Source organism: Oryx dammah, unplaced genomic scaffold, assembly GCF_014754425.2.
Source record: "Oryx dammah isolate SB20612 unplaced genomic scaffold, SCBI_Odam_1.1 HiC_scaffold_27, whole genome shotgun sequence".
Lineage (NCBI taxonomy): Eukaryota > Metazoa > Chordata > Mammalia > Artiodactyla > Bovidae > Oryx > Oryx dammah.
Window position 1 is genome coordinate 44,478,011 of NW_024070211.1, and position 13,785 is coordinate 44,491,795.

At 35.5% G+C, this 13,785-nt stretch overlaps 1 protein-coding gene across 7 annotated transcripts in view; it reads right to left on the minus strand.

Annotated features, from left to right (window-relative positions):
* CARF (calcium responsive transcription factor) overlaps window positions 1-13,785 on the minus strand; it is a 79,561-nt gene that overhangs the window by 16,294 nt on the left and 49,482 nt on the right. For 2 of the 7 annotated variants that reach the window (XR_005719019.1, XR_005719020.1), the window contains exons 15-16: window positions 13,601-13,785; window positions 9,325-11,604 (exon numbers count right to left, since the gene is read on the minus strand). The exon at window positions 13,601-13,785 is cut by the window's right edge and continues 239 nt beyond it. Coding sequence is in view for 1 of the 7 variants with exons in the window: in XM_040228772.1 (XP_040084706.1) it covers window positions 11,486-11,604; window positions 13,601-13,785 (304 nt within the window). In the remaining 6 variants the exon portion in view is untranslated. Of the gene's footprint in view, window positions 1-8,417; window positions 11,605-13,600 lie in introns of those variants that run through there. The other 5 variants (XR_005719024.1, XR_005719022.1, XR_005719023.1 and 2 more) reach the window with 5 other exon arrangements.

A 13,785-nucleotide genomic window follows, 5' to 3' on the forward strand; every position in this document is an offset into this window, starting at 1 on the left:
CTTCTAAACATATCCCTTGACATGGCCCAGCTCCACCCATTGGGGGCAGGGATCAGTCCCTCCCACCAGAAAGCCTGCTCAAGTCTCTTGGACTAGCCTCACCCATCAGGGGCAGACATCAGAAGAAGAACTACAGTCCTGCAGCCTGTGGACCACAAACATAGGAAGTCAGACAAAATGAGGCAGAGGACTATGTTTCAGAAGAAGGAACAATATAAAACACCACAAGAATAACTAAGTAAAGTGGAGATAGAAAATCTACTTGAAAAAGAATTCAGAGTAATGAGAGTAAAGAGATTAAAGATATCAGAAAAACAGAGGCACACTAAGAAGATATAAGAAATACAATACAAAAGATTTTAAAAAATAAATAAACCGCTGAACAAGTACAATAACTGAAATGAAAAGCACACTAGGACTCAATAGCAGAATAAATGAGACAGAAGGACAGATAAGTGAGCTGGAAGACAGAATGGTGGAAATCACCAACAGAGAACAGAACAAAGAATAAAAAGAAATGAGGACAGTTGCCACAGGACTGGAAAAGGTCAGTTTTCATTCCAATCCCACAGAAAGGCAATGCCAAAGAATGCTCAAACTACTGCAAGACTGCACTCATCTCACATGCTAGTAAAGTAATGCTCAAAATTCTTCAAGCCAGGCTTCAGCAATACGTGAACCATGGACTTCCAGATGTTCAAGCTGGTTTTAGAAAAGGCAGAGGAAACAGAGATCAAACTGCCAAGATCCACTAGATCATCGGAAAAGTAAGAGAGTTCCAGAAAAACATATATTTCTGCTTTATTGACTATGCCAAAGCCTCTGACTGTGTGGATCACAAGAAACTGTGGAAAATTCTGAGAGAGATGAGAATACCAGACCACCTGACCTGCCTCTTGAGAAACCTATATGCAGGTCAGGAAGCAACAGTTAGAACTGGACATGGAACAACAGATTGGTTCCAAATAGGAAAAAGAGGATGTCAAGGCTGTATATTGTCACCCTGCTTATTTAACTTCTATGCAGAGTACATCAAGAGAAATGCTGGGCTGGAAGAAGCACAAGCTGGAATCAACATTGCCGGGAGAAATATCAGTAACCTCAGATATGCAGATGACACCACCCTTATGGCAGAAAGTGAAGAGGAACTAAAAAGCCTCTTGATGAAAGTGAAAAAGTTGGCTTAAAGCTCAACATTCAGAAAATGAAGATCATGGCATCTGGTCCCATCACTTCATGGAAACAGATGGGGAAGCAGTAGAAAAAGTGTCAGACTTTATTTTTGGGGGCTCCAAAATCACTGCAGATGCTGACTGCAGCCATGAAATTAAAAGATGCTTACTCCTTAGAAGGAAAGTTATGGCCAACCTAGATAGCATATTCAAAAGCAGAGACACTACTTTGCCAACAAAGGTCTGTCTAGTCAAGGCTATGGGTTTTCCAGTGGTCATGTATGGATGTGAGAGTTGGACTGTGAAGAAAGCTGAGCGCCGAAGAATTGATGCTTTTGAACTGTGGTGTTGGAGAAGACTCCTGAGAGTCCCTTGGGCTGCAAGGAGATCCAACCAGTCTATTCTAAAGATCGGTCCTGGGTGTTCTTTGGAAGGATTGATGCTGAAGCTGAAACTCCAATACTTTGGCCACCTGATTCGAAGAGTTGACTCATTGGAAAAGACTCTGATGCTGGGAGGGGTTGGGGGCAGGAGGAAAAGGGGACGACAGAGAATGAGATGGCTGGATGGCATCGCCGACTCGATGGACATGAGTTTGAGTGAACTCCAGGAGTTGGTGATGGACGGGGACGCCTGGCGTGCTGCAATTCATGGGGTCGCAAAGAGTCAGACACGACTGAGTGACTGAACGGAACTGAACTGAGGATAGTGTTTAGCACATCAACATTCACATTATAGAGTTCCCAACAGGAGAAAACAGAAAGGGCCTGATAAAATATTTGAAGATTTAATAGCTGAAAAGTTCCCTAACATGGGAAAGGAAAGAGTAGCGCAAGTCCAGGAAGCACAGAGATTCCCATACAGGATAAAGTTAAGGAGGAACACATCAAATTGATGAAAAATTAATTAAGGTTTCCCTGGTCGCTCAGACAGTAAAGCGTCTACCTCCAGTGCGGGAGACCCGGGTTCAAACCCTGGGAAGATCCCCTGGAGAAGGAAATGGCAACCCACTCCAGGCCTCTTGCCTGGAAAATTCCATGGACGGAGGAGCCTGGTAAGCTACAGTCCATGGGGTCGCAAAGAGTCGGACACAACTGAGCGACTTCACTTTCACTTTCAAAGACAAAGAGAGAATAAGAGCAACAAGGGGAAAGTAACAAATACAATACAAGGGAATTGCTATAAGGTTATCAGCTGATTTTTCAGCAGAAACTGTTGGCCAGAAGGAAGTGGCACAATATATTTAAAGTCATGAAACATTAAAACCCACAATCAAGAATACTCTGACCAGCAAGACTCTCACTCAGATTTGACAGAAAAATCAAATGCTTTACATACAAGCTAAGAGAATTCAGCACCACGAAACCAGCTTTATAACAAATGCTAAAGAAACTTCTCTAGGTAGAAAAGGCCACAACTAGAAATAAGAAAACTATGAATGAGAAAGCTCTCCAATAAAAGCAAACATACAACAAAGGTTGCTGCTGCTGCTGCTGCTAAGTCGCTTCAGTCGTGTCCGACTCTGTGCGACCCCATAGACTGCCTCCTACCAGGCTCCTCTGTCCCTGGGATTCTCCAGGCAAGAACACTGGAGTGGGTTGCCATTTCCTTCTCCAATGCATGAAAAGTGAAAAGTGAAAGTGAAGTTGCTCAGTCATGTCTGACTCTTGACGACCTCATGGACTGCAGCCTACCAGGCTCCTCCACCCATGGGATTTTCCAGGCAAGAGTACTGGAGTGGGGTGCCATTGCCTTCTCCAACAACAAAGGTAAGAAAACCAAATAATCATCTCAATAATTCCAGAAAAAGCACTTGATATAATCAAATATCCATTCTTAATAAAAACTTTCAGGAAGCCCAGAACAGAAAGAATCTCACTCAATTTGATAGAAGACTTATGCAAAACTTATGGTATTAGAGTTAATAGTGAAGGATAAGAAACAAAGTATGTACGTCCACTCCAGTCACTTACAATCACAATTGTACTTCAGGTTCTAGCCAGTGTAATAGCTGAGAAAAAGAAATAAAAGTCATCCAGATTGGAAAGGAAGATATAAAACAACATGACTGTCTATCTAGAAAATCTGATAGATGCTACCAAAAAATTATTAGAACTAACACATGAGTTTAATAAGGTTGCAAGATATAAAGTTCATAAAAATAAAATCAACTGTTTATCTGCATACTAATGCAAAAATCAGACACTGAAATTAAGAACAATACCATTTATAAAGTCTTAGTGATAAATCTGATAAAAGATATGTCAAATTTCTACACTGAAAAATCTAATACATTGGAGAGAAAAAATAAGTCAATATTAAGATTTCAATTACTCCCAAATTCAGCTGTATATTCTATATAATTCCAATCAAAATTCTATCAGGTTTTTTGTTTGTTTGCTTGTTTTTTAAGAAATTGACAAGGTGACTCTAAAACACATGAAAAAACAAACAGCCAAAACAAAATTGAAAAAGAATAGTAAGGTTCAATAAACAAATGGGACCTAATTAAACTTAAAAGCTTCTGCACAACAAAGGAAACGATAAGCAAGGTGAAAAGACAGCCTTCGGAATGGGAGAAAATAACAGCAAATGAAGCAACTGACAAACAACTAATCTCAAAAATATACAAGCAACTCCTGCAGCTCAATTCCAGAAAAATAAATGATCCAATCAAAAAATGGGCCAAAGAACTAAACAGACATTTCTCCAAAGAAGACATACGGATGGCTAACAAACACATGAAAAGATGCTCAACATCACTCATTATCAGAGAAATGCAAATCAAAATCACAATGAGGTACCATTTCACACCAGTCAGAATGGCTGCAATCCAAAAGTCTACAAGCAATAAATGCTGGAGAGGGTGTGGAGAAAAGGGAACCTTCATACACTGTTGGTGGGAACGCAAACTAGTACAGCCACTATGGAGAACAGTGTGGAGATTCCTTAAAAAACTGGAAATAGAACTGCCTTATGACCCAGCAATCCCACTGCTGGGCATACACACCGAGGAAACCAGAATTGAAAGAGACACGTGTACCCCAGTGTTCATCGCAGCACTGTTTATAATAGCCAGGACATGGAAGCAACCTAGATGTCCATCAGCAGATGAATGGATAAGAAAGCTGTGGTACATATACACAATGGAGTGTTACTCAGCCATTAAAAAGAATACATTTGAATCCGTTCTAATGAGGCGGATGAAACTGGAGCCTATTATACAGAGTGAAGTAAACCAGAAAGCAAAACACCAATACAGTATAATAATGCATATATATGGAATTTAGAAAGATGGTAATAATAACCCTGTATGCGAGACAGCAAAAGATACACAGATGTAAAGAACAGTCTTTTGGACTCTGTGGGAGAGGGCGAGGGGGGGATGACTTAGGAGACTGGTATTGAAACGTGTATAATATATCATATGTGAAACGAATTGCCAGTCCAGGTTCGATGCATGATACTGGATGCTTGAGGCTGGTGCACTGAGTCGACCCAGAGGGATGGTACGGGGAGGGAAGAGTGAGGGGAGTTCAGGATGGGGAACACGTGTATACCTGTGGTGGATTCATGTTGATGTATGGCAAAACCAATACAATATTGTAAAGTAATTAACCTCCAATTAAAATAAATAAATTTATATTTTTAAAAAATAAAGAAGAATAAGGCTCAAGGATTTACACTATCTGACTTCAAGACTTATTATAAAGGTATAGTAATCAAGACAGTGTGGTACTGGGTGTCAAAATAGACTAGAGATTTTCAGTTTCAGTACTATTCACATTTTAGGCCCGACAATTTTTGTTGTGGAATCTGTCCTATGTACTGTATGAAGCTGAGCAGCATCTCTGGCTTACATCTATCTACCAGAAACCAGTGATATCGCCCTTGTTTTGATAACTAAAGTGGTCTCCAAACTTTGCCAAATGTTCCCTAGAGACAAAATTGCCTCAGTTGAGACCACTGAGATAGGAGATAGACAATAGATCAATGGAAGGGAACAGAGTCTAGAAACTGACATGTATGTATGTGTGTGTGTGTGTGTGTATATATATATATATACACACATACATAGAGAGAGAGAGAAAAAATGGATTTTTATCAAAGGGATAAATTCAATTCAATGGGGAAAGTATAATTCTTTCAAAAAATGATGCTGGAACAAATCAATACTCAAATGCTCAAAGGAGTCACTCTATGTCCTGTACTTGTATACAGAAATTAACTCAGAATGAATCACCGATCTAAATTTAAACCCAAAGTTATAAAATTTTCAGAAGAAAACATAGAAGAAAATCTAAACTTGGGTTAGGCAAAGATCTCTTAGATACAACACAAAAATATAATCTTTAAAGAAAAAAAAATGATAAATTAGATATCAAAATTAAGAACTTCTGCCCTTCAAAAGATTCTGAGAGTAAAAACATCAGGTGAAAATACATGTTAAATCATGTTTCGTACAAGTAATGGACTTATATCTAGGGTATACTTTTTAAACCTCTATAAGAAAACAACAATTCAATTTAAAAACAGGTAAATGATTCAGACACTGAAAGAAGAAATACAGATGGAAAATGAAACATGAAATGATGCTCAACAGTATTAGTCACTAGAGAAATGAAAATTAAAATGATAATGAGCTACTACTACACACCTATTAATAGTGCCTAAAATGTAAAAGCCTGTTCCTACCAAGTGTTACCTACAATATACAGCACCTAGAACTCTCATACACTTCAAATTGGAATGTAAAAATGGTACAGTCACTTAGGAAAATCACTTGAGAGTTTCTTAAAAAGTTAAATTTATACTTACCATATGACCCAGCAATTGTACTCCTATAGATATTTAACCCAAAGAAATGAAAGCATAGTCCATACAAAGACTTACACAAATGTCCATTGCAGCATTATTTGTAATAGTCAAGAACTGTAAACAATCTAAATGTCCATCAACAGCTAGATGGATAAACAATTTACGGCATATTTACACAATGGGATACTACTCAGCATTAAAAAGGAATGAACTATTCATACATCTTGTGACACAGATGATCCTTAGAATAACCATTCTGAGTGACAAAAGTCAGATTTTTAAAAGGTTCATACTACATGATTTTATTTTTATAAACTAGTGTATGTAATAAATTGATCTGTAGTGACAGAAACCAGTATAGCAATTGTTGGGGACAGGGTAGGGCAGGTAGGAGTAGAGGCAGGAAGAAATGGAAATGGATTACTAAGGGACACTAAAAATCTTTTTGGGGTGATAGACATGTTCCTTATCTTGACTGTGGTGATGGTTTCATAGATGTATATATATACATCAAAACTTACCTAACTGTACACTTTAAATGTGTGCAGTTTATTATATGTCAATTACCCACTTCAACAGAGATAGTTAAAAAATAAAAACTCTTGCTGGTATCTGACTCCCAGTCTGTCCTTTGGTTTTAAAATTCTTTTTTAAATTGAGATATAACTGACATATAACATTTAAGGTATATAATGTGTTAATCTGATAATTTATACATTGCAATATGATTACCACTATATCTTTAGCTAATACCTCTACTATGTCTACTAATTATTATTCTTTTTGTAGTGAGAATAATTAAGATCGACTCTGAGCAACTCTGATATATATAATACAGTATTGTTGACTATAGTCACCATGCAGTAAGTACATCAGATCTCCAGGACTTACATAACTACTAGTTGTAAGTTTGCACTATTAAGCAACATCTCCCCTGCACTTATACCCATATTGCATTCTCAAACATTTTCCATACTAATCATAGTTCATTTTTCTCAGAAATTAATTTTCCATTAACAAGTGTGATTTTTTTTAAAATTCTAATTTTATTCCTTAAGTTTTAAAAATTCAGTCAGCAATGAACATTTATATTTATATTACAGAATATAGCTAACCCGTCTGTGGCCGAAGTATACTAGGCTTTGTCATCACCACTAAGTTAATTGAGTAGAATTACAGATATCAATAACCTCAGATATGCCGATGATACCACCCTTATGGCAGAAAGTGAAGAGGAACTAAAGAGCTTCTTGATGAAAGTGAAAGAGTAGAGTGAAAAAGTTGGCTTAAAGCTCAACATTCAGAAAACAAAGATCATGGTATCTGGTCCCATCACTTCATGGCAAACAGATGGAGAAACAGTGGAAACAGTGGCTGACTTTATTTTTCTGGGCTCCAAAATCACTGCAGATGGTGACTGTAGCCATGAAATTAAAAGATGCTTACTCCTTGGAAGGAAAGTAATGACCAACCTAGACAGCATATTGAAAAGCAGAGATATTACTTTGCCAACAAAGGTCTGTCTAGTCAAGGCTATGGGTTTTCCAGTGGTCATGTATGGATGCGAGAGTTGGACTGTGAAGAAAGCTGAGCGCCGAAGAATTGATGCTTTTGAACTGTGGTGTTGGGAGAAGACTCTTGAGAGTCCCTTGGATTGCAAGGAGATCCAACCAGTCCATCCTAAAGGAGATCAGTCCTGGGTGTTCACTGGAAGGACTGATGCTGAAGCTGAAAACTCCAATACTTTGGCCACCTCACGCAAACAGTTGACTCACTGGAAAAGACCCTGATGCCAGGAGGGATTGGGGGCAGAAGGGGCCGACAGAGGATGAGATGGCTGGATGGCATCACTGACTCAATGGACATGAGTTTGAGTAAACTCCGGGAGTTGGTGATGGACAGGGAGGCCTGACATGCTGCAATTCATAGGGTCGCAAAGAGTCGGACACAACTGAGCAACTGAACTGAACTGAACAGATATTTAGATAAAACTAGTACATTATTTAAAATGTCTAAAGCCTAATCAGTTAATGGGAAAGAGTCAATACAGTCCCTTTCTGGAGAGAGTAAGATACTCTATGATCCTGAAAAACAGGCAGAGTGGAATAAAGGGGTAAAAAGAAAGAAAGAAAAAAAGCCAAGAGGGAAAAAAATTAATGATCCCTTCCTTTTAAATCATATATTCTTATTATTACTCCAAAAACATAAAACTGTATTGAAGATGTTATAATGCAAAAAATATGGCGGGGGGGAGGGAGGAAGAATTATTTATACCTTATTACATGCATTGTTTTAAAATGCTGATAGTTGGCTAAGCTGAGAGCACTAAATACATATATATTCCCTAACATAATGATAACACGAATTACTGGTAGTTATCCTTTAGAATGTCCAGGTTCCAAATTGAACATAAATCTCTAGCCAATATTTTCAGGTATTAATGTGTTTATTTAGCATCTTCAAGATGAACAAAATTACCACTATGCCCAGGAAATGTATAAAAAGAAAACTAACAAGTGTAAGAAAAAAATAACACAAGATTTTTTAATGAAAAAAATTATAACAAGGACACTAAACATTAAGTTACTATATATATATATATCACACACACACACACACATATATATACACACATTTTAAACTTTTTAAAAAACCTGGTACAAAATTAAACTGCATCTTTCTTATATTCACATGATTAAGTATGTATTTTGACAGGATATAAAGATGGAACACACACGGCTAGGCCTCAAGATTAGAAACTCTAATGCAGGACCATATCATCAAGTCTATTTTCAATTACTTTTGTGACTTTTAGGAAACATTTACCTTGTATAAGACATAAAAGCTTTTTAATTATGTTAACCACTTACATAGAAAATTGAAGGAAAGACTCACCATGGCTGTGTTTACCTATAATTCACTGTAGTATATATAATGTTCACTCAGAGGCTTGGAACATGATAACCACAATGAAGAAACAAGCTCAGCTGTAATAATGAATTCTGAGTGCTTATTTTGAACACCCAACTTTCTACTACAGATATTACACCTTGTAATACATGACACAAAAGAGCATATGTCAAACTTTGCTGTAGAGCTGTTAGGAGAATGCCAAATACAGATACTGAAAACTCTATGTGCTATTTAATACCCTGGGCATTTAAAAATTAACTGAATATTGAAAATATGTAAACATCTTTTGAAAAAGCAATGCTAAGCACCTTTAAAATACAATACTGATATACTGTAACTGAACATGCATTTAGAGGACAAATGAATTTTTATAAACTAATTTAGAAAGCATTTTTAAAGAGCTACTCATTAAAATACTTACATGAAAATACTGATAGTTCCAGTTCCTACCTAAAAACCAAAAGAGTATACAATTAGGGATTTAAACCTTCATGCTCTTTTTTTCTTTCTCTTTTTGCTTATGGGGAGGATGTACTGCAACTTTCTGTTCTCATGAAAAAAATGTCGGAAGAGACAGTCACATAGCATGGAGTGAGAAATGTTTCTAAACTATGTTTTGTTCTTTTTTAGGTGCCAAAGTCTGGATCCTCTACCATCTCTCATCCTCCTAGGTAACTGACTAGAGTCTGTATCTTAACAAGCATTTCTCCTTAACAACTCAACATCAAAAAGCAAGGAATGTCTCCAAAGGAATATAGCTCAAGAAACTATAATTATCTATTGTCATTAATGAAAAGTAAAGATCTATTACTTGAAATACTGTAAAAAGTTTCCATAAAAACTAGAAATAACAAATGAAAAGAATATTAACCACAATGCAATATTAAACTATAAATTAATTTGGACTTATACCCGTTAAGTACACACAAACTAAGAAAATTCTGGGTTTGAGGTAACTAAGAGTTGTGTTCAGCTTTGCACTGACTTCACACACATGCACATACAACACAGATTTGGCAGCCTGCCTCTACAAATGCTGACATCAAGTATTTTCGATTCTTAGGAAAAGGAAAAGCAATTCTTATTTTAAAAAATTATGAAAAAAATCATGTATGTAACTGAATATTAACTTTGCATTAAATAGAGGTATAAATAATAAATTTTATGTTAAATAGGGTTTAAATATAAAGAGCAAGGAATTTTAGAATTCTATCTACTTCTAAAGTAACAGTGCTTTATACTTAAGATACATGTTGTGTACCTGAAACAAAGTGAATTAAGAATGTGAGACTGGACTTAGAAAAGCCAAAAGGACTCATATTCATATAAAGTACTAAAGTTAAATTTCATATGCTCTATGCTTTGAATATTAAACACTAATATCCATTGGAAATCATTATTATTTTGAAATGAAAATTTAAATATACACACAAAAGGTCTCTGGGTGGGGGTGGGGGGAAGGCTTTAGGTTGATTTCTTGATAGCTATAATTGACATTTCTAATTTACCAACCTTCCAGAAAAGAGAAGCTTATAATGAATATACTGATTAGTACGTATTCAGTATTTGAAGTAAATATGCTTATTCAACAAGCAAATATAATACACTAGTTGTTTTAAAGTTTTAAATACGAGCTAAATTTTAAACTATAAATTTTTACCTTGAAAGATTACCATCTTTCAAATACCATCAATTTATTAAGAACTCTGGCACAGAAAAATAAGTACAACTCAAATTCTTTTCTAACCAGAGCTGCTGCTTTAATACAAAATAGGAACAAACATCTTCTGCTAATATCAAAAAGTTCCCCTGACTATTTATAAACACCAGGGAATTCTATTATTCTTTCTGAATTCTCTCCATTTCTACATTTTTCAACCCATAAATAGTATTTTTAACTATAACACCATATAAATCCATGCAAAAGGCATTTATTTCTCTTCCTTATTTGACTCAAGTTAAAATTCTCAGTACTTAATCATGACACAGTAAATTTCTATGAGATGACCATTGGTATACTACTTATTTCTAGTTATGGAAGAAGTTAAAATGCAACTACATAGTTTTCACAGATGTCAATGTTGGGCTTAATATTATGATGCAAAATCTGTTTTTTCTTTCCAAATGAGACAGACTTCAGATATTCTCGTCTTAATTTAAAATTTTTCTTCATAACTTTAAAGAGGGAGTAAGTTCTTTTAAAACTTAAAAAAATCATCACACACACACATATATACTCACATACTGTTTTTGATGTTCTTTTTTAAGAACCAAAATTAGATATTTTCAAAGGATGAATTAGATAACTATTTGTGTTCAGACTATATCACTGTGGATAAGTTCAGATGATCTTTTGAAATACTGGCCTTATCAGATAATCAAAAAGTATAAGAATTATATAAAATAAGAGTAAAATATCTCTTAAGGTAAAAATAGCAACAAATGTCAGTTTTGAATTAAAGCTGCTCATTGACCCAGTCTTCAGTCCACTTATCACAACGTTGTGCTTTGATTACATTCACCTTCTTTTTCTATGACATCAGAAGTCACCAGAGTTGTAAATTCTGAAAAGCTTCAATAATTTATGTAGCAGATAATTTCTTACAGTCCAAATTTGGTTTTGCTTCCAGAGACAATGCTGGTTCTTTGGGTTCTTGCTTAACTTGGTTCACAGAAATGGTACCTTCTGAATTTTCTTCAACTTTAAAACCAAACATAAAAGAAAAACCCTAATGGTTAATATAATTTATAATACTGGAATCTTAAAAATTATATGAATTTAGAAACAAAGCACAAAAACAGTATTTTGCTAGAACCAAGTAATTTAGAAAATCAATTGGTGTATTTAAGAACTCAGTGCTTCTGACATCTTAATGGTCATTCACGGTAAATTCCTTCAGGATGAAAAAAAAGAGAAGAAACCAATAAAACTGCCAAGTTATTCTCTTCAAAAGATACTCTGACCAAAAAGCAGTCCATAATTTGATGAAATTATGAGGAATATCTCATAGTTAAACTTAAATGTCTTTAAATACTTATGTGCCCAAAAGTGAGGAAGCCTCTCATTATTTGAAAAATTTTTCTTTTTTACAAACATCAAGCATGTACTACAAATCACTGCTGTGTTACCATTCATATGGTTTTCATGCATGTTCATATATTTTTAAAAAATGTTCCCTCCATAAAGAAACTGTCCTACATAAGTACTTCAGAAGAAAATACGCCACATCTCAAATGATAGCTCTGACTTAGCTATACAGCTAGGTGTTGCTTATCTGAAATATTTCAGAATGTACAATCATTCTGATTTCAAAAGTACTTATGAGCAAATTAATGTAAATGCAGCAAACCAGCAATACTACTGACATCTGGCACCCAGGATACCAACTATAAAATCTTTCTCTTTCTCAGAAAACTATCAGTTTTTTTCTCTACCAATTCTCAGGAAAATATCAGTTTTTCAGTTGCTACAGGCAACCAAACTTAAGGGGATTCTACTTGGTCAGAAGTGCACTGAACACACCTAATGATTGTCACATATGGATTAGACTTTAGCTTATGCCATATCAAGAAAACCAATACAGGATAGATTTGAGTAAACCTGCAAATTCATATTTAGGTGACATAGTCTCTCAGATCATGATCTAACTTGATACATCATGCAAGTTCAGATCCAAAAAGGGTCTCTTTTAAGGCAATTTAAATTAGAGCTCCCAGAAATACCCTGGCACAAGAGAGGGAGGAAGCATCTTAGAACGGGAAGATGCTTTGGAGGCAGACAGATCTGGCTTCAAATGTCCTGTCACTTACTACATGTGATTTTAATGCAATTACGTAAACCTCCCAGAGCTTGGCCTCCCCGTCTGCAGAATGGGAACATCGCTGGCTATTTCATGGAGCAGCTGTAAGGATCACTTCATGTATATTCCTTGTTCCTCTCTTCCACTAAATTTCCTAGAGCCAACTGCCATAGCTCTCTGGATAAATTTTCTTAAAAGTAATAAATTTAAAAGACAATGACTCTTTTCTGGAAGGAACTATCTCATACATGGAGGGAAAATATATGTTCTAAGGATAATTTCTAAGAAGACTTTTTTTTCTTCAAGGCAAACTGCAAATCTCTCTTCACAAAAATGCCCAATCCAGAACAATTTGTGGCATACATCAAGTAGGAATTCAGAGTTTATTTATTACTATGTTGACTGGTTTCATTCCAAAGTGAAGGTAACAAAGTCTTGATTAAACCTAAGTCCTCAAGTCTTCCTAATTCCCTTTCAATTTCCATAGAACTCAACATGTAACTTTACAACTCAAAATCCTTTTTAACCTTTAATCTGCAAACTTCACCCCATTTTTTTGTGTTGCAATCTTTCTATGATAATCTTTATACTGAATAGCTTTTCATTTTTCTAATTTTTGATCATGTATACAAAAATGACCTTCCTGATTTCACATCACCACAGATTTTCCATGTAACACTAGGTAGTTAGGGAATGAATAATCTCGATAAAGAAAAAAAATTAAGTTTACAAGCTATTAAACTCATGCTCACAAAACTTTTCTTTTTCTTCTGGTTTTATTTTATTTATTTATATATTATATACTCACTGAATAAAAAACAATAGTTTTTTTCTGTAGTGTAATACCGATGATAGTCCAAAAAGGTTTAAAAAAAAAAAAAGATGATTTTAACTTACTAAGAACTGGCGGGCTGTCTATAATCTGTATCGGTATGGTCTGCACATTTCCCAATAGAATCTGATGAACATTTCCTTCCAGAGTCTCTGTATCTTCAACATCTTCAACTTCTACCAGCTGATCCACCGCAACCAGATTTTGATCTGGTCCTGGAAGGTTACTCATGGTAGAAGAAATACTACTG